This window comes from Ovis canadensis, chromosome 7 (genome assembly GCF_042477335.2).
Source record: "Ovis canadensis isolate MfBH-ARS-UI-01 breed Bighorn chromosome 7, ARS-UI_OviCan_v2, whole genome shotgun sequence".
Taxonomy (NCBI): domain Eukaryota; kingdom Metazoa; phylum Chordata; class Mammalia; order Artiodactyla; family Bovidae; genus Ovis; species Ovis canadensis.
In genome coordinates this window covers 99004056-99026454 of record NC_091251.1, presented here as the reverse complement: position 1 = coordinate 99026454, position 22399 = coordinate 99004056, and the positions used below count along the sequence as shown (strand labels likewise).

General features: G+C 42.2%; 1 protein-coding gene and 1 non-coding gene across 2 annotated transcripts; one reads left to right on the top strand and one right to left on the bottom strand.

The window, feature by feature from the left end:
* The first annotated feature begins 439 nt into the window (after nt 1–439).
* Nucleotides 440–19998, top strand: NOXRED1 (NADP dependent oxidoreductase domain containing 1). Its single transcript, XM_069597530.1, has 6 exons — nt 440–594; nt 3617–3828; nt 7575–7755; nt 8520–8671; nt 10894–11116; nt 19857–19998. The coding sequence occupies exons 1-6, from the start codon at nt 440–442 to the stop codon at nt 19996–19998; spliced, it is 1065 nt and encodes a 354-aa protein (XP_069453631.1).
* Nucleotides 3449–3571, bottom strand: LOC138444485 (U6atac minor spliceosomal RNA). Its single transcript, XR_011258508.1, has one exon. It is a non-coding gene; the product is annotated as a U6atac minor spliceosomal RNA (small nuclear RNA).
* Nucleotides 19999–22399: the final 2401 nt, after the last annotated feature.

The following is a 22399-nucleotide window of genomic DNA, read 5'->3' as shown; positions in this document are numbered from 1 at the left end:
GTTTTCCGTGAATCCAGTATTCTTGATTGATGGGTGTAGGCTCAGTAGTCGCTCAGTCGTGTCCAGCTCTTTGTGACCCTATGGGCTGTAGCCCACCAGGCTCCTCTGTTCATGCAGTTTTCCTGGCAAGAGTACTGGAGTGGGTTGCCATTTCCTCCAGGGGATCTTCCCGACCCAGGGATTGAACCTGCGTCTCCTGGATCTCCTGCATTGCAGGCTGATTCTTTACTGCTGAGCCACCAAAAAAGCCAGATTCACGGGTAGTCAGTGCTTAGGAATCCACTCAGAGAAATGGATGGGAGCTGCCAGTTTGGAACTGGGAGGGGAGGTGCTGAAACCACCATTAGGAGAACCAGGGGCTCGGGCACATGCCCCACTCCTTGGGGGACGGGGGCCGAAGTGGTTGGCATCTGTCACTGCAGTAGATACTGGCTTGGAGATGGACCTGCTAGAGGATCTTGAGACCCTGAAGTTTGAGTCCGGGATTCATGAGGAAGACCAAAGCTGGCTGTATTTGCTGGGCCGTTCTCACGGTCTGATGACCAAGGCCTGCGCCCACGCAACCTTCTTCTGCAAGCAACTCCATAATTTGAGGTACGCTGGGTCCCTAGGGTCAAGTAGATGGAGAAGAATCTCACTGCAGAGAATCCAGATGACTTAACTTTTTACATTGGAGAATAACTTTGGCAGGGGGAGTGTCTTCCTGCCTTGTGTAACCTACACTGAAGCACTCCTGGTCTGAAAGCACCCGGGAGACGCACACCAGGGTGCCTTGGCTATGGTTATGCAACGTGGCATGGATGAATGGTGATTTCCTTTTGGTGAGTAGACTGATTAAATCATCCATTCACCCATCCATGCATTCACTCTCTTATCAGGACAACCAGCTTGTCTTCCACAGATACTAATGACGGGCCATTCCATGTCTATTGGCTGAAAATGGGGGTCATTTTTTTTCTTTTCAGGCTAACAGTGGAATGCCTCCTCACAAGAAAGCTTCCAGGGACTTTGGGGGTCCCTATGGCCAGATGACTTGCCTGAAAACAGGAATACTGACTTTCAAAGAAGCTCTCAGTCCAGTCCTGGCTTCTTGACACTTGACTAAGAGGCATGTGAGAGCCAAGTGCTTAGGACTCAGGCTCCTGGGTTCTGTAACTCTAGGTCACTCTTGGAGCATTTGTTGCCTCCCCAACCCCCACCCCTCAGTCTCCTTCTCAATTTACTTTCCTCTGACATTAGATTAACTCTCAGATGGGGGGACCAGATCCCGGTCAAGCATATTAAAGGTATAGCACATACCTGAGGAGGCAGAGGACTCGAGCAGTTTGCTGACTGGCTGACTGATAGGGAAGCATAAACCTGTGGGCTGCCTCCAAAGTCGTGTGATGACAAACAAACATGGGAAACTCTCAGGATGCATCTTCTACTTGGAAGGATTAGGCACAGTGGGAAAATACTCTCCTTTTAACCAAAAGAGAAGCCTCACATAGAATGTGGCTTGTCATGCTTAGATGGAAGCTCCAGAGTGTGAAGACTCCAGTTTTCACAGAAATACAGAACAACTCTAAGTGAAGTGAAAGTCACTCAGTCATGTCTGACTTTTGCAACCCCATGGACTACACAGTCCATGGAATTCTCCAGGCCAGAATACTGGAGTGGATAGCCTTTCCCTTCTCCAGGGGATCTTCCCTACCCAGGGATTGAACCTGCGTCTCCTGGATCTCCTGCATTGCAGGCAGATTCTTTACAAGCTGAGCCACCAGGGAAGCCCCCAAATACTGGAGTGCATAGCTTATCCCTTCTCCAGCTGATCTTCCCGACCCAGGAATCGAACCAGGGTCTCCTGCATTGCAGGTGGATTCTTCACCAGCTGAGCTACCAGGGAAGCCCCACAAGTATCAAGATCATCCTATAACAACATAAAATGATGCCTATGTATTCAGGGGTCAGACCTTGTTCATCTTGGGCCAAGGAAACACATCCAGAACCAACAGTGAGTGAATCTCCAGAAAGAGTGGCCTCAAATCCTTGATCCTCCTTCTCAGGTCTGTTTTCCTGTATAAACCATTTTCTTTGATAAACCATCACATTGGAGAAAGCTAAGTTACGTGGTCTCCTGGGTGTGTGCAGAACTGAAATAGCAAACTAGGAAGAGGAGGTGTATGGTAGGAGAGGGGTGCACTTGTCCTGGCAGAGATGGACATGGGCCAGTGTCCACACAGGAAACAGTGGAAGGACTGGCTCCCTGTGTTCCAGGATAAGGTATGATGGTGGCTGTTCACGGTGATGGTCCTGCGGCCAACAGTCAGACCTTGTGTTTAAGAAGGCAGGGAAATGCACAATACATGTAACCAAAAAAGAGTTCATTTAAGAAGGTTTTAAACAAGCTCTGATCTTTTGAAAGGGGTATGCTTTACTCTTTGGAAAATTCACTCAGGAGGAACATTTCATTCCATCCAGAGAAGCTAGGTCATTGTTGTTGTTTAGTCGCTAAGTCAAGTCCGACTCTTTGGGAACCCATGGACTGTAGCCCACCAGGCTCCTCTGTGCATGGGATTTCCCAGGCAAGAATACTGGAGTGGGTTGCCATTTCCTTCCCCAGGGAATCTTCCCGACCCCGGGACAGAACCTGCATCTCCTGCGTTGGTAGGTGGGTTCTTCAACGACTAAGCCGCCAGGGAAGCCTGAAGCTGGGTCAGTGGCACATGGCTGGAGTGCTTCGCTCTGAAGGACTTAAGGTGGCACAGCAGGCTGCATTTGAGGAAGTTGAAGCAGATAAAGTCAGAGATTGACACTCAAGAAGGGCTAAGGGCGTGCGTGTCTTTTAAAAAAAATCAAATTATTTAAATTGGAGGATAATTATTTTGCAATATTATGGTGCTTTTTGCCACACATTAACATGAATCCATCACGGGTACACATGTGTCCCCCCACCCTGACCCCCCCTCCCACCTCCCTCCCCACCCCAGCCCTCTGGGTTGTCCCAGACTACTGGCTTTGAGTGGCCTGCTTCATGCATCAAATTTGCACTGGCCATCTATTTTACATATGGTAATATACATGTTTCAACGCTAGTCTCTCAAATCATCCCCCCTCCCCTTCTCCCACATAGTCCAAAAGTCTGTTCTTTACATCTGTGTCTCTTTTGCTGCCTTGTATATAGGATCCTCGTTACCATCTTTCTAAATTCCATATATATATGTGTGTTAATATACTGTATCATTGTTTCTCTTTCTGACTTACTTCACTCTGTATAATAGGCTCCAGTTTCACCCATCTCATTAAAACTGACTCAAATGCATTCTTTCTCATAAATGAGTAATATTCTATTGTGTATATGTACCACAACTTCCTTATCCATTCATCTGCCGATGGACATCTAGGTTGCTTCCATGTTCTAACTATTGGAAACAGTGCTGTAATGAACGCTGGGGTACATGTGTCTCTTTAAAAACAGTGGTTAGATGCCACGAAGTAGGTGGCAATGCCCTAACCGTATGCATGTTGTCAGGCCCAAGAGCCTCTTCCATCCTTGTCAAGAGGAATGGTAACCTCTCCTTTCGTACAACACATGTGCATGTTTTAACATTTGTGTGTGTCCGTGTTCATTCTCCAGAGAATCATTCTCCAGAAAATTAGTACCGGAGAAGCAAGCCTCTAAATGTCGCTTGACTGGGTTGTGTGAAGAAACTCAGGATGACGACGCGTTAAAGGTGGGCATCATCGGAGGTGGCCACCTTGGGAAGCAGCTGGCACACACCCTGCTCCAGTTCGTCCCCATCCCTGCTGAGAATCTGCGGATCTCCACTCGGAGGCCAGAGACCCTGGGTGAGGAGCACTGGGCAGGCTGTTTGGAAAGGGCCCCTCAAAAGAGGAATGCTTGCATACAGCCGGCCTAGTTCTCAGCTTGCTAGCCCTGAGAAAAGCTGGAAAGTTTTTTTTTTTTTTTTAATTTCAATACTTTATTTGGCTGCACTGGGTCTTAGCTGTGGCACTTGGGATCTTTAATCTTCATTGTGGCATTCAGGATCCAATCTTGGCATGTGGGGTCTAGTTCTCCAACCAGGGATGGAACCTGGGCTCCCTGCATTGGGAGCACAGAGTCTTAGCCTCTGGACCACCAGGGAAGTCCCAGAAAGATTTTTTAAAAAACTTGTTCCTTAAAGCGCCTTTCTTTTCCACCGAAATATTTATATCCATCTCTCCTCCCTGCGCCCTGTGGCGAGATATCTTTCTGGGTCTTTGATTCAGAGACACTTTCCAAACAGAATTCAAATCTTCTAACTGGACCAGTTAGAGTCAGAGTGGTGTTTACCGCTTCCAAACATTTGGCCTCGTTTTTTAAAAACACCATTTACGGGGGACTTCCCTGGCTTTCTAGTGGTTAGGACACCATGCTTCCACTGCAGGGAGCACAGGTTCGATCCCTGGCTGGGGAGCTAAGATCCTGCATGCCACGTCGCAGAGTCAAAAAAATAATAATACCATGTACTGAAAAAAATTTTTTTAATGTTTTGCAGTGATTCCATTTATTAACCTCTGGTGGTAGAAATCAGAACAGTGAGTGCTTCTGGGGAGACTGAGAAGAGGCCCTAGGGAACTTTCTGGGCAGATGTAAACATTCTGTTTCTTGAGAAAGGTGCACGTTCCTTGGGTGTTTGCATTTGTCAAAAAGAATCAAACTATTTACTTCACAGCTATGTGATGCACTGTGTGCAAATTATATTTCAATATTTTTAAAAATGTAAAATAATACATGTGTGTTATAAAAATTTTAGAAAATTACTCTATAGGAAAGTAAATAATAACTACCTATAATTTCCCTATCAGGGTTATCGTTGTTTTCCATTTTTTCTTCTGATTATATCAGATTATACCAGATTATATCAGATTAACTAAAACTATGCAAAGCTTTTTAAAAACAATTAATGGATTATTTGCATATTATTTGACATTCTTCAAAATCATGATTTTCAGGTTGTATAGTATTCCTAAAGTATGACTTATGATAATTTATGTAACTGTGCCATACTGAGTAGGACTTCCTGATTCATAATTTTTTTCTAATTGCTAGGTCAAAGAACAGGTACAGCTTTATTGAGATATACTTTGTATATAATAAATTGCACATTTTGAAAATGTATAGTTTGAGGGACTTCCCTGCTGTTTCAGTGGCTGAGACTCAATGCTCCCAAGATAAGGAGCCTGGGTCTATCCCTTGTCAGGGAACTAGACCCCAAATGCTGCAACTAAAGATCCCACGTGTTGCAACTAAGACCTGGAACAGCCAAATAAATAAATATTTAAAAAAATATTTAAGTGTACAGTTTGATGTTTTGACACCTGTATGCTCCTATGAAAGCATCGACACAGTCAAGTCACGAACCTCTCCACCTCCCTGCAGGTCCCACTCAGGAAACCACTGATCTGATTTCTGTCACTACCAATTAGTTTACATTCTGTAGAATTTTGTACAAATGAAATCATACAGTTTGTACTTTTTCTTTGCTCTAAATTAGTTTTAATTATGTTTTTAATTGAAGTATAGTTGATTTATAAAGTGTTGTTTTCAGATATACAATAAAGTGACTTAGTTATACATCATATAAGTATGTATGTTCTTTTTCAGATTCTTTTCCCACATAGGTGATTACAAAATATTGAGTGTAATTCTCTGTGCTATACAGTAGGGTTTTTAAAATAATTTTATTTATTTGTTTATTTTGTGGCTGCACTGGGTCTTTGCTGCTGTGAGGGTTTTTCTCTAGCTGTAGCGAATGGGGCCTATTCTCTAGTTGCGATGTGTGGGCTAGCTCATTGCGGTGGCTTCTCTTGTTGCAGAGTACGAACATTTGGGCATGTGGGCTTCAGTAGTTCTCAGGCCTGAGAGCGCAGGCTCAACAGTTGCAGCTCATGGGCTTAGCTGCTCCGTAGCATCTGGGATCTTCCCCGACCAGGGATCGAACTCGTGTCTCCTGTGTTGGCAGATGGATTTTTTACCACTGAGCCACCTGGGAAACCCCTCAGGTCACATAAGCACAATCAAATGATTAGCTACCAAGGAGTGGTTTTAGCAATGACATGAGTTATTATGTTTCTCTCTGTGTTTATAAATATCTTGTTGACATTAGATTGTATACACTTTACTGAAACTACAAGCAGAGTTTCCCAAACTACTCCCGTCCTCTTCCCTCTTCCACTCTCTCAGTCACTCTCTCACTCTCCACCAGTTGAAGCCAGTTAAGCTGTTTAACTTTGTCCCAGTCACACAATTCTGTTTTATAAAGAGCATGTTTTATTTGGCTTTGGTTGCTTGTCTTTACCTCATCAGGGATCAAACTCGTGCCCCTGCAATGGAAGCCCAGAATCCTACCTACTGGACTGCCAGGAAATTCCCATTCACATGATTCTCGAAGATTCAGTTTTCACTTCTGCAATACAGGGATATATAGTTTCTAGGGAAATATTGTATCCCTATAATATAGGGATAATACTGGTCTCTGCCTCATAAGGTTCTTGTGAGGATTCCCCGTTGGTAGTTTAGTCACTAAGTCATGTCCGACTCTTTATGGCCCCATGGACTATACCTCTCAGGCTCCTCTGTCCATGGGATTTCCCAGGCAAGAATACTGGAGTGGGTTGCCATTTCCTTCTCCAGCAGATCTTCCTGACCCAGGGATCAAAACCGAGTCTCTGACATTGCAGGTGATTCCTTACCAGCTGAACAACCAGGGAAGCCACGGATTCCCTCGATAATGTGGCTAAAGTACTTCGTACATCACCTGATATATGGTAAAGTCAGTAAACTGGAGCAGAAGGCTTCGTTCAGACTTTTCTCTTTCAAAAAAAAACAAAAAACAAAAAAAAATCTGAAAAATTCTAGCGTTTGGTTTAAACATGAGGTCAGGATGAATTATCTAACAATCTCGAGCACAGCTGTAGTGGCATTAACTGTCATAGTTGTGGGGCCAGGGCTTTGCTGTGTGGCTTTTAGAAGCCATAAGGGAATTTCTTCTGATTTATGTGGTGACAAGTGTGCATGCGTGCTAAGTCACTTCAGTTGTATCCAACTCTTTGCAACCCTTTGGACCATAGCCTGCCACATTCCTCTGTCCATGGGATTCTCCAGGCAAGAATACTGGAGTGGGTTGCCATACTCTCCTCCAGGGAATCTTCCTGACCCAGGGATCGAACTGGTATCTCTACGTCTCCTGCATTGGCAGACAGGTTCTTTACCCCTAGCACCACCTAGGAAGCCACACCTGGTGACAAGACTTAAGATAAAATAGTTGCTACCCTCTCCCCAAAGTTGGGGGCTTCTCTAGTGGCTCAACTGGTGAAGGATCTGCCTGCAATGCAGAAGGCCCAAATTCAATCCCTGGATCAGGATGATCCCCTGGAGGAGGAAATGGCAATCCACTCCAGTACTCTTGCCTGGAGAATTCCATGGACAGAAGAGCCAGGCAGGCTACAAAGAGTCAGACAGGACTACGATTTTCTCTTTACCCAGAGTTGATGTTGAGTCTAAAGTCTTCTGTATCATGATCCATCTGTCTTCTTTTATTCCCTCCCAGATGAATTCAACAAACTGGGAATCCAGTGCTTTTACCAGAACGCTTCTCTGGTGGGATGGGCCAATGTGGTATTCCTCTGCTGCCTGCCATCTCAGCTGCCTAATATCTGCGTAGAAATTCAAACCCGGCTTGGGAAAGACTGCATTGTGTACAGCTTTGTCTCTGCCGTCCCAGTATCCAGGTATCTCGTTAGGGTGAGCACAGGGCTGGCAGGACCTCTCTGTCACCTCATGTCCACCCCCACCACTACCTCTTGGAGCTGACCATTCCCAGTCATAAGGTGGAAGCATCTTCATCGGCAGAAGGGCCCAAGCCAGCCTTTGAAATCGTGTCCTCCCGGTTTTTCTGTCAACAGCACTTGTGGGTGGGGCATTTTCTTTGATGTGCAAATATTTAGAGCGGAAACACAGCATTGCTTCCACCTCGGGGCTTCCCTTGTAGCTCAGCTGGTAAAGAATCCACTTGCAATGCAGGAGACCTGGGTTTGATCCCTGGGTTGGGAAGATCCCCTGGAGAAGGGAAAGGCTACCCACTCCAGGATTCTGGCCTGGAGAATTCCATGGACTGTATATATAGTCCATAGGGTCGCAAAGGGTTGGATGTGACTTTCGCTTTCACCTACTTGAAGTTGGTTTATGTTCCCTTGTATCCGGGTCAGCAGCAGGAAAATTGATGGAGAGCACGTGTCAGATATCCTTTTGGTACGTCTAGTGCTGGGCCCAGTGCCTGGCTTGTGGTAACTTTCAATAAATGTATCTGAGGAGGATGGATGAACCGTCTGGCTAAGAGGTTGTGCCCTCAGGGCTGAGCCACACCTGCATTTGCCTCTGGGCTGTGCTGTGCAACAGACTGTGTAGTTGAGGCTAGATGTACCCTCCGTGGATCACATGCTGGTTCATTCCAGTCCTGGCTCTGCACTCCCTGCCTTGACTGCTTTACTTGCAGGTTGAAACTCCTACTGAATCACACTAACATCTTGCGGCCCCAGTATCAGTGTGCTGAAGATCTTGCCCACATCTGGGGGGCCAATAAGGAGATCACCGCTGCTCTCCAAGACCCTGTGATTATTCAGGCCACCTGCCCCTACAGCCCTGCTGGTAAGGGCGCACCATATTTTTGGCACTTTTGAAAATTACCCTCGTTTTGACCTGTTGCTGTCTTATTAAACCCTGGTGTGGTTGTGCTGAGGGTGTGTGTGTTGGGGGAAGAACACGCTAGATGGCATTCTCAGCTACTTAGGTTTTATATGGGAACAACTTTGGTGGTAAAAAGCAGCCTTTTTAAGGACTTCCCTTGTCAGTCTAGTGGTTAAGACTTTGCCATCCGAAGCAGGGGGTTCGGGTTTAATCCCTGGTTGGGGAGCTAAAATCCCACATGCCTTGTGGCCAAAAACACCAAAATATAAAAAAACAGAAGCAGGGCTTCCCTGGTGGCTCAGTGGTGGAGAATCCACCTGCCAATGTAGGAGATGCGGGCTTGGTCCCTGATCCGGGAAGATCCCTCATGCGGCAAAGCAGCTAAGCCCTTGTGCCACAACTATCGAACCAGTGCTCTAGAGCCTCAGAGCCCAAACCACTGAAGCCTGAATGCCCTGGAGCCCACACTCTGCAGCCAGAGACGCCACTGCACGAGAGGCCTGTACATCACAACTAGAGGGTAGCCCCCGTCTGCAGCAACTAGAGAAAAGCTTGCACAGCGCTGAAGACCCAGCACAGCCAAAAATAAGATTAATTAATTATATATATGAAAACTGAAGCCGCTCAGTTGTGTCCAGCTCTTTGTGACCCCATGGACTATATAGTCCATGAAATTCTCCAGGCCAGAATCCTGGAGTGGGTAGCCATTCCCTTCTCCAGGCGACTTTCCCAACCCAGGGATCAAACCCAGATCTCCTGCATTGCAGGCGGATTCTTTACCAGCTGAGCTACAGGTGTATATAAATTAGAAAACGGAAGCAATATTGTAACAAATTCAGTAAAGACTTTAAAAAATGATCCACATTTTTTAATTTAAAAAAAAAAGAATTTAAAAAAAGCAGCCTTTTTAAAGGAAAAACTGAGAAGTGTGATTAATCATATCCTCTAAAGATGAGTTTGTATATTGTCACTCTGCTTATTTAACTTATATGCAGAGTACATCATGAGAAATGCCGGGCTGGAAGAAGCACAAGCTGAATCAAGATTGCCGGGAAAAATATCAATAACCTCAGATATGCAGATGACACCACCCTTATGGCAGAGAGTGAAGGGGAACTAAAAAGCCTCTTGATGAAAGTGAAAGAGGAGAGTGAAAAAGTTGGCTTAAAGCTCAACATTTAGATGGGGAAAAAGTGGAAACAGTGTCAGACTTTATCTTTCTGGGCTCCAAAATCACTGCAGATGGTGATTGCAGCCATGAAATTAAAAGACGCTTACTCCTTGGAAGAAAAGTTATGACCAACCTAGACAGCATATTAAAAAGCAGAGATATGACTTTGCCAGCAAAGGTCTGTCTAATCAAGGCTATGGTTTTTCCTGTGGTCATGTATGGATGTGAGAGTTGGACTGTGAAGAAGGATGAGCGCCCAAGAATTGATGCTTTTGAACTGTGGCGTTGGAGAAGTCTCTTGAGAGTCCCTTGGACTGCAAGGAGATCCAACCAGTCCATTCTGAAGGAGATCAGCCCTGGGATTTCTTTGGAAGGAATGATGCTAAAGCTGAAGCTCCAGTACTTTGGCCACCTCATGTGAAGAGTTGACTCATTGGAAAAGACTTTGATGCAAGGGATTGGGGGCAGGAGGAAAAGGGGACGACAGAGGATGAGATGGCTGGATGGCATCAGCGACCTGATGGATGTGAGTTTGAGTGAGCTCTGGGAGACAGTGATGGACAGGGAGGCGTGGCGTGCTGCGATTCATGGGGTCGCAAAGAGTCGGACACGACTGAGCAACTGAACTGAACTGAAGGACGAGTTGGAAACAACCAGAGAGGAGAGCCTGTTTAAACAGAAGGATGCAGCCTCTGGGACCAAGTGGCTTTCCTTACTGTAATCTTGCAGTGCGCCTTATTGCAAGAACCATTCCAGAGATTTCCCAAGATGCATTTGTCATTAGCAGTGTCTACATTAACCTATCTGTAGGTAGGGTCAACATATGACGTGTTATAAAGGGCACACCCAGGGCTCTTGGTCTGGAAAGGAAGAGTGTTTGCTTATCTCCAAGTTCATATAACCAAATTATCTTGGACAGAAGGTAGCTGTTCACTGTCTGGGGTTTGTCCTATGTCCCTGTAGACCTTTTTATGTGGTGCTCACTGGTGTTTCCTTTCTCATTGATGTTTAGGGGGAATAAGCCTCAACATTAAGTGGCTGGAGGGGATGTTTTATGCACTCTTAAACTTCTGCACAGCAAAGGACATGCCCCACTCACAAGTGCTACAGCATCTGAGCGAGCTGTTCCTCTCCCAGCACCTCGAGGCCTGTAAGAAGGATGAAGCATCACCCCTAAAATTTCAAGCCCAAGATTTTGTCAGTAAGATCTATGCCAAGAACCTGTCTCAGAAACGGTAAAGTATCAGACGGTGGCCATTCGAACTTCTCCCACACTGTTGTTTTAGCAGATGCTTTTTATATTTTTCCTTTAATGTTCTTTTTAAAAATTCATAAAAATAATACATTCTTAGGAAAAAAAATCCAACTAGTGGAGACATGAGAGCCCTCTTTTGCCGCCCCCAATCCCTTTTTATAGACTTCACCTCTAATTGCTTTTATATTTTTGTCTTTTCATCTTATGTATTTACAAACATATATGTATATTAGCATTATAGTATAATGTGTATGTATATCTGTATCTATATGTACATTTTAGAAACATGGGGACTATACTATGTCATAGGTATCGTTCTGTGTTAGCACAATAATATCTACTTCATTTACGAGCATGGTGTAGGCATCTGTTGGATACATTCCTTTTTTTTAAATTTATTTTTAATTGGAGGATAATCGCTTTACAATATTGTGTTGGTTTCTGCCATACATCAGCATGACTCAGCTCTAGTTATACATATGTCCTGGTGGATATGTTTCTTTAACTGTATTTATTCATTCTATTTCCTCTTGATGGCATTGTACCCCGGCCCCACATTTTGCATAAAAGAACTGCTTTGAACATTTTTATCCTTAAACTTTGCACACTTGTACTGGTAGAATTTCTGGGTCAGAGGTTATATATATATTATGTTTGATAGATATTCCTAAATTACCCTTCAAAAAACATGATGCTTACTTATATTTCCAGCAATAGTGTATGAGAGTGCCATTTCACTATAGTTTCATAACTATTAGATCATTCTTTTTAATCTTTAATAATCTAATGAGGACAAATGGTTGCCCTTGTTACCAGAGACTTCCATGTCACTAAATTCACCGGATACTTTTATTTTTTTATTTAAAAGAATAGATTTTATATTTTTAGAGCAAGTTTAAGTTTACAGAAATATTGAGCAGACGGTTCAGAAAGTTCCCATAGAGCACCTGCCTCCTGACCTGCAGTTTCCCCTACGTTCCCCTTGCGTTCAAGTGGCGAGTTATTATTCCTGAAGTCCAGAGTTTATGGGATTCACGATTTTCTTGTTAGTCGTGGTAAAATACACATAACATAGAATTTACCATTCTTTTTTAAAGTGTTTATTTTGGCCACACCTGGCTCACAGCCTTTGGGATCTTAGTTGTTCAACCAGGGACTGAACCTCAGGCACCTGTGGTAGGAGCGTGGTCACAGGACGCTTCTAAATCCCCTTTTCTTCCCTGGCTGTTGAACATGGCATCCTTCCTGAAGGGACCTCATCTCTTCGTTTTCCTGGTACACCCATATGCTCTTCGTTTTCCACCTGTCCCTTTATCCTGCCTTTCCAGGTCCTCTTCTGCCCCATCCTTAAATCTGGGAGTTTTCAGGACTCTGTCCGAAGCCTTCTTTTCTGATTCTGCACTTTGTTCTTGGGTGATCTTTTCTACTGTGGGGACTTAGGTTGCCATCTTTACTCTGCCAGCACAGGACTCCATATGCCTAGCTTAGAGTCAGTTCTGCATCCAGGTAACTTCATACCCGCCATTTCCACTCAAACTCCACATGTCTAAAAGCATCCCTGCACGCATGCCTGCTCTTCCAGCGTTTCTGTCTAATTACACGCTCCTTGGAAGAGTTGTTCAAACCAAAACCTGGAAGAAATCCTTGATTGTCCCCCTTCCCCTGCTTCCCCCCCAACCGTTTTTTTTTTTTTTTTTCTGCTGTGCTGGGTCTTCACTGTGGCATGTAAGCTTCTCGAGTTGCATTGGTTGTTCCCTGACCAGGGCTCGAACCTCGTCCCCTGCATTGGAAGGTGGATTCTTACCCCCTGGACCACCAGGGAAGTCTTTTATGTTTTGTATCCTAATCAGTCACTAGTGACCTGTGACACACTTTCAGTTTGGGAATCTTCCTCCTCCCTTTTTCCTAGGACTCCCTTTGCCTCTCTCTTATGTTGGATCTTTTTCCTGGATCCCCCTCTTCCTCTGGCTTCATCTACTACTTTATTATGATGGAATATGTTCTCCTGCACTAGCTTCTTTCATAAAGGCTGTGTAGCAATTTTTAAGGACTATATATGACAATGTTTTTATTCTATAGTAATATTTTATTGAAAACACAGCCAAGGTGTAGAATCTAGGTTAGAAATAATTTCCCTCAGAATTTTGAAGGCAGTGCTCCATCGTCTTTCAGCTTTTAGAATTGCTGTTGAGAGGTAGAGTGGCATTCTAATTCTTCAGTTCATGCTTGGTCTGAAACCTGTTTGTTTTCTCTCTGGAAGCTTATAGTATCTTTTGATCTCAGCATCCTGAAATGTTATTATTTGTCACTTTTATTATGGACACTTGGTGGGCCTCTCCCTTTTTTTCCCTTAACTTAAAAAAAAAAGAATTGTACAATATAACATATACACAAAAAAGTACATATTCCATAAATTCATGAATATACAGTTTAATGAATTCTTGTAAAGCAAATATACATGTAATTGCCACCTACAAAAGAAACAGACTATTCAATGGTCATTTTCAATCTGCATGTTAAGTTCTCCAATTTTCTCCAATTATGTTTTTGATAATTTCCTCCCATTCCCTGTTTCCTCTTTTCTTCTTTCTGAATATTTTTTAGCCCAGTGTTGGATCTGCTGGGCTGATCTTTTGATTTTCTTAAGTTCTCCTATTTTCAGTATTTTTGTCTTTTTTCTCTGCTTTCTGAGAGATTGCGTCAACTATCTTGTTTTTGTTTTTGCTATTATATTTAGAACATGTTTTGATTTTCAAATATTTCTTTAGTCGCCAAATATTCCTTTTTAATGTAGCATCCTGTTGTCATTTTCCTGTGCAATACCATTTCTTATCCTTTGAGAATGTAAATGATAGCATTTTTTTATCCTCTGAGAAGTCTGTTTCCTTTGGAATTTTTCTGATCATTTGTTTTGCTCTCCATCATTCATTTTAGAGATTTGCTTTCAAGTATATGGAAAACCTTGACTGTCTGCTCATATTTAAGATCCTGATTACTGAAAAGTTGCTTGGAAACTCTGTGTTTGCTCCCATGGTCTCTATTGTAGAGTGATTTAATCAGCTTTTCCTTCAGTTCAGTTCAGTTCAGTTCAGTTCAGTTCAGTCACTCAGTCGTGTCTGACTCTTTGCGACCCCTTGGACTGCAGTTCACCAGGCTTCCCTGTCCAACACCAACTCCTGGAGCTTACTCAAACTCATGTCCATTGAGTTGGTGATGCCATCCAACCATCTCATCCTCTGTCGTCCCCTTCTCCTCCTGCCTTCAGTCATTCCCAGCATCAGGGTCTTTTCAAATAAGTCAGTTCTTTGCATCAGGTGGCCAAAGTATTGGAGTTTCAGCTTCAGTATCAGTGCTTCCAATGAATATTCAGGACTGATTTCCTTTAGGTTGGACTGGCTGGATCTCCTTGCTATTCAAGGGACTCTCAAGAGTCTTCTCCAATACCACAGTTCAAAATTCTTCAGCACTCAGCTTTCTTTATAGTCCAACTCTCACATCCATACATGACTACTGGAAAAACCATAGCTCTGACTAGATGGACCTTTGTTGGCAAAGTAATGTTTCTGCTTTTGAATATGCTGTCTAGGTTGGTCATAACTTTTCTTCCAAGGAGCAAGTGTCTTAATTTCATGGCTGCAGTCACCATCTGCAGTGATTTTGGAGCCCCCCCAAAAAAAGTCTGTCACTGTTTCCATTGTTTCCCTATCTGTTTGCCATAAAGTGATGGTACTAGATGCCATGATGTTAGTTTTCTGAATGTTGAGTTTTAAGCCAACTTTTTCATTCTCCTCTTTCACTTTCATCAAGAGGCTCTTTAGTTCTTCACTTTCTGCCGTAAGTGTGGTGTCATTTGCATATCTGAGGTTATTGATATTTCTTCCGGCAATCTTGATTCCAGCTTGTGTTTCATCCAGCCCAGCATTTCTCATGATGTAATCTGCATATAAGTTAAATAAGTAGGGTGACAATATACAGCCTTGATGTACTCCTTTCCCTATTTGGGACCAATCTGTTGTTCCATGTCCAGTTCTAACTGTTGCATCTTGACTTGCATACAGGTTTCTCAAGAGGCAGGTCAGGTGATGTGGTATTCCCATCTCTTTCAGAATTTTCCAGAGTTTATTGTGATCCACATAGTCAAAGGCTTTGGCATAGCCAGTAAAAGTAGAAATAGATGTTTTTCTGGAACTCTCTTGCTTTTTTGATGATCCAATGGATGCTGGCAACTTGATCTCTGGTTCCTCTGCCTTTTCTAAATCCAGCTGGAACGTCTGAAAGTTCATGGTTCATGTACTGTTGAAACCTGGCTTGGAGAATTTTGAGCATTACTATACTAGCATGTGAGATGAGTGCAATTGTGCGGTAGTTTGAGCATTCTTTGGCATTGCCTTTCTTTGAGATTGGAATCAAAACTGACCTTTTCCAGTCCTGTGGCCCCTGCTGAATTTTCCAAATTTGCTGGCATATTGAGTGCAGCACTTTCACAGCATCATCTTTTAGGATTTGAAATAGCTCCACTGGAATTCCATCACCTCCGCTAGCTTTGTTTGTAGTGATGCCTCCTAAGACCCACTTGACTTTGCATTCCAGGATGTCTGGCTCTAGATGAGTGATCACACCATTGTGATTATCTGGGTCATGAAGATCTTGTTTGTACAGTTCTTCTGTGTATCCTTGCCACCTCTTCTTAATATCGTCTGCTTCTGTTAGGTCCATATCATTTCTGTCCTTTACTGAGCCCATCTTTGCATGAAATTTTCCCTTGGTATCTCTAATTTTCTTGAAGAGATCTCTAGTCTTTCCCATTCTATTGTTTTCCTGTATTTCTTTGCACTGATCACTGAAGAAGGCTTTCTCATCTCTCCTTGCTATTCTTTGGAACTCTGTGTTCAAATGGGTATATCTTTCCTTTTCTCTTTTGCCTTTTATTTCTCTTCTTTTCTCAGCTATTTGTAAGGCCTCTTCAGACAACCATTTTGCATTTTTGCATTTCTTTCTCTTGGGGATGGTCTTGATTCCTGTCTCCTGTACAATGTCACGAACCTCCATCCATAGTTCTTCAGGCACTCTATCAGATCTAATCCCTTGAATCTATTTGTCACTTCCACTGTATAATCATAAGGGATTTGATTTAGGTCATACCTGAATGGTCTAGTGGTTTTCCTTACTTTCTTCAATTTCAGTCTGAATTTGGCAATAAGGAGTTCATGATCTAAGCCGTAGTCAGCTCCTGGTCTTGTTTTTGCTAACTTAAAACAAGAGCTTCTAGAGCTTCTAGAGCTCTTCTTAGAGCTTCTCCATCTTTGGCTGCAAATAATATAATCAATCTGATTTCAGTATTGACCATCTGGTGATGTCCATGTGTAGAGTCTTCTCTTGTGTTGTTGGAACAGGGAATTGCTATGACCAGTGTGTTTTCTCGGCAAAAGTCTATTAGCCTTTGCCCTGCTTCATTCTGTACTCCAAGGCCAAATTTGCCCATTACTCCAGGTATCTCTTGACTTCCTACTTTTGCATTCCAGTCCCCTATAATGAAAAGGACATTCTCTTTTGGTGGCTTAGACGGTAAAGCATCTGTCTACAATGCAGGAGACCCAGGTTCAATCCCTGGGTTGGGAAGATCCCTTGGAGAAGGAAATGGCAATCCATTCCAGTACCATTGCCTGGAAAATCCCATGGACAGAGGAGCCTGGTAGGCTACAGTCCATGGGGTTGCAAAGAGTCGGACATGGCTGAGCGACTTCACTTCACTTTGGGTGTTCTAGAAGGTCTTGTAGGTGTTCATAGAACCATTCAACTTCAGCTTCTTCAGCATTACTGGTCAGGGCATAGACTTGGATAACTGTAATATTGAAAGGTTTGCCTTGGAAATAAACAGTGATCATTCTGTCATTTTTGAGATTGCATCCAAGTACTGCATTTCAGACTCTTTTGTTGACTACGATGGCTACTCCATGCCCACAGTAGTAGATATAATGGTCACCTGAGTTAAATTCATCCATTCCAGTCCATTTTAGTTCGCTGATTCCTGAAACGTCAATATTCACTCTTGCCATCTGTTTGACCACTTCCCGTTTGCCTTGATTCATGGACCTAACATTCCAGGTTCCTATGCAATATTGTTCTTTACAGCATCGGACTTTATTTCCATCACCAGTCACATCCACAACTGGGTGTTTTTGCTTTGGCTCCGTCTTTTCATTCTTTCTGGAGTTATTTCTCCACTGATCTCCAGTAACATATTAGATACCTACTGACCTGGGGAGTTCATTTTTCAGTCCTATCTTTTTGCCTTTTCATACTGTTCATGGGGTTCTCAAGGCAAGAATACTGAAGTGGTTTGCCATTCCCTTCTCCCGTGGACCACGTTCTGTCAGAACTCTCCACCATGACCTGTCTGTTGGGTGGCCCTACACGGCATGGCTCATAGTTTCATTGAGTTAGACAAGGCTGTGGTCCATGCGATCAGATTGGTTAGCTTTCTGTGATTGTGGGAAAGCCTGAATATTGGTATCTTTAAGTCTTTGGGACCCAACTTAGGGAAAGAAAACTGCATATGTATAGGGGTAGTCTTATCATTCAGAGTATTTTTTCACTTTATGTCTCCCCTTTCCATCATATCCTTGCTACTCAAACTGCCTGATTCCCATGCCAGCATCTGTGCATTTGTTTAGAAAGGTAGATTCCAGGGCCCCACCCCAGATGTATGGAATCAGAATCTGTGCTTTTACAAACTCCCAGGTGATATACCCATTAACGTTGGAGAAGTGCTGTTCTACAGTCTTTTTCCATCAGATGACCTGTTAGAATGGGAGGCAAGGTATATTAATCTTCCCACTATGATTGTAGTTTCTCAAATTATCTTTATATTTCTAATCTTTGTTTTATAAAGTTTGAAGTCATATCATCTGATGCACAGAAGTGCATATTTTTATATCTTCCTGGTCGATTAAACTTTATAATTCTATCCGCCTCCCTTTTAAAAACTTTTTAAAAGATTATTTTGATTCACATGCAGTTGTTAAGAATACAAAGAAACCCCATGTGCCTGAACAAACCATAGTACAATATCTATATGTAGATATTTGTAAAACTATAGCCAATACCACAACCAGGACGTCAACACTGACACAGTCAAGATGCGAAACAGCCCTGTAACTAGGGATCTTTCATGCTGTTTCTTCCTAAACTGGCAACCATTGAGCTGTTCTCCATTTCTATGATTTTGTCATTTCAAGAATACTATATAAATAGAATCGTGTATTATGCAACTTTGGGGACTGGCCTTTTTCACTCAGCATATTTCACTGGAGATTCATCCAGGTTGCTGTATGTATCAACAGTTTGTTCCCTTTTATTGCTGAGTAGTTTTCATGGCATGTATGTATCCCAGTTTGTTACACCATTCACTTGTTGAAGGACATTTAGGATGTTTCCAGTTTGGGGGTATTTATTATGCATAAAGATGCTCTGAACATTCATGTACAGGTTTCTGTATAAACGTAAGTTTCCATTTCTCTGGGACAGATGCTTAGGAGTGCAACGACTGGTTGCATGTTAATTTTTTTTAAGATACCGCCAAACTGTTTTTCAAAGTTATTATTTCCTTTTACAGCACCAGCAATGTATAATTCAGTTTCTCTACATCCTCACCAGCATTTGGCATTGTCACTAAGTTTTGTTTTACCGTTGCATGTGTAGATTGATTCATGGAGAACTGACATCTTTATAATGTTGAGATTTCCCGTCCATGTACACAGTATATGTCTCCATTTATTTATTTCGTCAGCATTTTGTAGTTTTCAGTACACGAGTCCTTTACGTGTTTTGTTAGATTTACACTAAGTATTCCATTTTGTGTGTGTGAAAGGAACTACATTTTTAATTTCATTGCCCAAGTGTTCACTGCAAATATATATAAACAAAATTTATTTTTCTGTGTTTATTTTATATCCTGTGACCTTGCTGAATACATTTATTAGCTCTAGGAGATTTTTTTTTGAAATTTTTTTGGATTTTTCTACATAGACAATGATGTCATCTACAAATACTGATGACTTCAGTTCTCCCTTTCCAATCTGTATGCCTTTTTTTTTTTTTTTCCTTTTCTTGCCTTATTGCACTGGCTATAACTTCCAGTGGTATGTTGAATAAGTGTGGTTAGACCATATATCCTTGCCTTACTGTTGATTTTTTAAATACTCTAAAGCTCTACATCTTAATGCTTTTTAACTTGAATTCCACTATCGACTAATACTTAACATTGCCCCATTTTTATTTGCATGTTAACTCTATTTCTTTCTCTATACAGTTGAGGAGGTTATCTTTTTTGTTTTTTTAAAGAGGATATTGTAAAAGAAATGAGGTCTCTCCCATTTCTAATTTCTATGGTCCTCTTACGTATTTTCTATCTAAATTCAAGGAAAATACACCAAAAAGGATGTTGATTTTATTATCATAATCATTCCCTAATTATGAATTTCTCCCCAAATGTGCTTAGATAATTGTACATGTGAAAACTCATAAGCAGAATTAAATCCACATATTGAATAGATCCAGATGAAATTTTAATTAAGAATTTTAATTAGTGTGGTATAGAAAATGAAGAACCTTTTTTCCAAATGGAGGAAAACTTTCTTTAAAGGCAATGTTTAACAGAAAATCAGATGTATTAAAGAAGACATAAAGAAGTAACAGTGTTTTTTTCCCTCCTACCCCAGGCCTTTCCCCTTGTTTGATCTGACTGCTGTGCAACTCAAGGAAACTCCCTTTAGCCAGTACCTCTCAAACAGTACTACTTTTCAGGACCACTTTACCCATCTATATTATGACTCATTTGGCATCTCCCTAACCAAAGAATAAGAAGAGCCAGAGGTTTCCATGGGTTCTCCATCCCAATAAGAGAAGAGACTTCTCAGGAATCATGAATTTTTCTCCTCCTAATCAGGTAGTGCTTTGATTATCGCAGCTGTCAGTGGAAGTCATGTGATTGTCTGGTGAGTCCCATGTGTTAGGCAACGAGGAATTAGAAAATTGTACTGATGGCTCTTTAAAATCTAGAATAAAAAGCAGTTCTTTACATCAGTATGTTTCGGTGTGTCTGGCTTTTGCAAGCAACTGAATGAAACTACATAACCTGACATATTTAAGTAAGCTGCTTTCCCAGCAGCTAAATATCAATTCAGTACATTCAAATTCTCTCTCATCTAACCACTAAATTCAAGAAGCTATACTGCTGCGAGCCAGCATGCGGAATCCCGCCCATGGCAAAGGTCATGAGGAAGAGGCCTGACGGGCAAAAGCGAGATCAGGCCTCGGGGGGCCCCCCTTCTTGAACATCTACCCCCAAACCAGAATCTGTCTGTCTTACTATTTCGTGCCTTTCATTAACTCTACTGATATACAGGGGGCTATCCCCGACCACCTTTCTCTGGAGAAAATCAACTTAGGGCTCTAGCTAATAAGTCTCCTGGACATGAGAGGAATATTTCATATCAAACCCCTTCTGTTAGCATTCTAGCTTGCTTGGCAGGCTTATCCAGATTCTTACAGCTACACATGTGATTATTTACAGCCTCCCAAATTGTGAGAGGCACGGGAAGCCTAAAACATAGAGCCTTTCAAGGAGTTAAACGTTATTAGAGTAGTGCTGGTGTAAGATTTCATTATTGGGCCAATGCTTGTTGCTAAGTTCCCATATCTCTTATCCACTGTGCACCTGGGAGTGCATTAGTTAAGTTGGAATGTAAGAAAAACAAGTGAAGCCTTGAAATTAACATCAGACTTTTGAGCTAATTGGTTCTTTCTTGAAACTCACTGCACCTTTGCTCTGTGAGAAATGTAACTTGTTTAATACTTTCTGAGGCTGACATAGATTAGAAATATAAAGAAAAAACATTTCCAGGGAAAATAAGTTTTCTGGTTGAGCAGCCTTTATCAAAAGAGGGTCATAAAATGTCCACAGGCCTCCAAGGCCAGAAGATAATGTACACAACATTGTCTATGGGAAAGGTTTGCAGAAAAAATCCTGGTTTTGATAAAGACAAAACAGATGTAATGTTTGGGCTGACTCTGTATGACTTTGCATCTTTCATTTCCCTCTATGTACAAGTGAAGGTATAAAAGACCCTTTTGAAAATAAAGTAAAAGGGCCTCGCTCGAAGAAGCTTAGTCACCCCGTGTCTTTTTTTCTCTTTCTTACTCTCTTTTTCAGGCTGATCCCTTGGAGCATAGAGGCTCCCTGCGTTCACTTATCTACCTGGACTTCTAGGACCTGAATGAGAAGATGTTCTGCATCTTCACTCCCTTGGGAGACCGGGAGGGCACCTGTGGCCTCTGTGAACAGGGCAAACTCCTTGTCTCGGAGTTTTATTGGCTTTCTATGTAAACCAAGGAATATCAGCCTCTTTCTCTCCTCTATTTTCTTATCTACAACATTCTTTCCTTATCTCTCTCTAAATCATTCTCTTTGCCAATGCCATCACACTTCGGATACCCTGGATCCAAGCCAGAGCAGGACCCCGGCACTATACTGTCATTATTAGATGATTACATACTTTTTTCTGTAGCATTCTTTTCCTATAGCAGTATGTAACTACATTCTATACAGTATATACATTCCTATAGCAGTATGTAACTACAATATGTAGCTACAGTACATAGTTACATTCTTTCCCTGTAGTAGTATGTAGCTAACAAATGAAACACCTTGATTTTCCTACAGTTTGGATAGAAAAATAAGATAGATGTGTGGTAAACAATCACAGTATTCTTGCCTGGAGAATCCCCATGGACAGAGGAGCCTGGTGGACTACAATCCAGGGGGTCACAAAGAGTCAGACACGAATGAGCAACTAAGCACAGCACAGTTCAGATTTATTTCAAGTTTTGCAATTACTTTATGTTAATCAGAATAGAAAACAGTATTAGTAACAATCAAGTTGAGAAAGGATGGTGGTGACTATGCTGTCACTAAACAGAACTATTGTTAGCCAAATGCTAAAGTACTTTTGAGGCTGTATATTGTCACCCTGCTTATTTAACTTATATGCAGAGTACATCATGAGAAACACTGGACTGGAAGAAACACAAGCTGGAATCAAGATTGCCAGGAGAAATATCAATAACCTCAGATATGCAGATGACACCACCCTTATGGCAGAAAGTGAAGAGGAGCTAAAGAGCCTCTTGATGAAAGTGAAAGAGGAGAGTGAAAAAGGTGGCTTAAAGCTCAACATTCAGAAAACTAACATCATGGCATCCG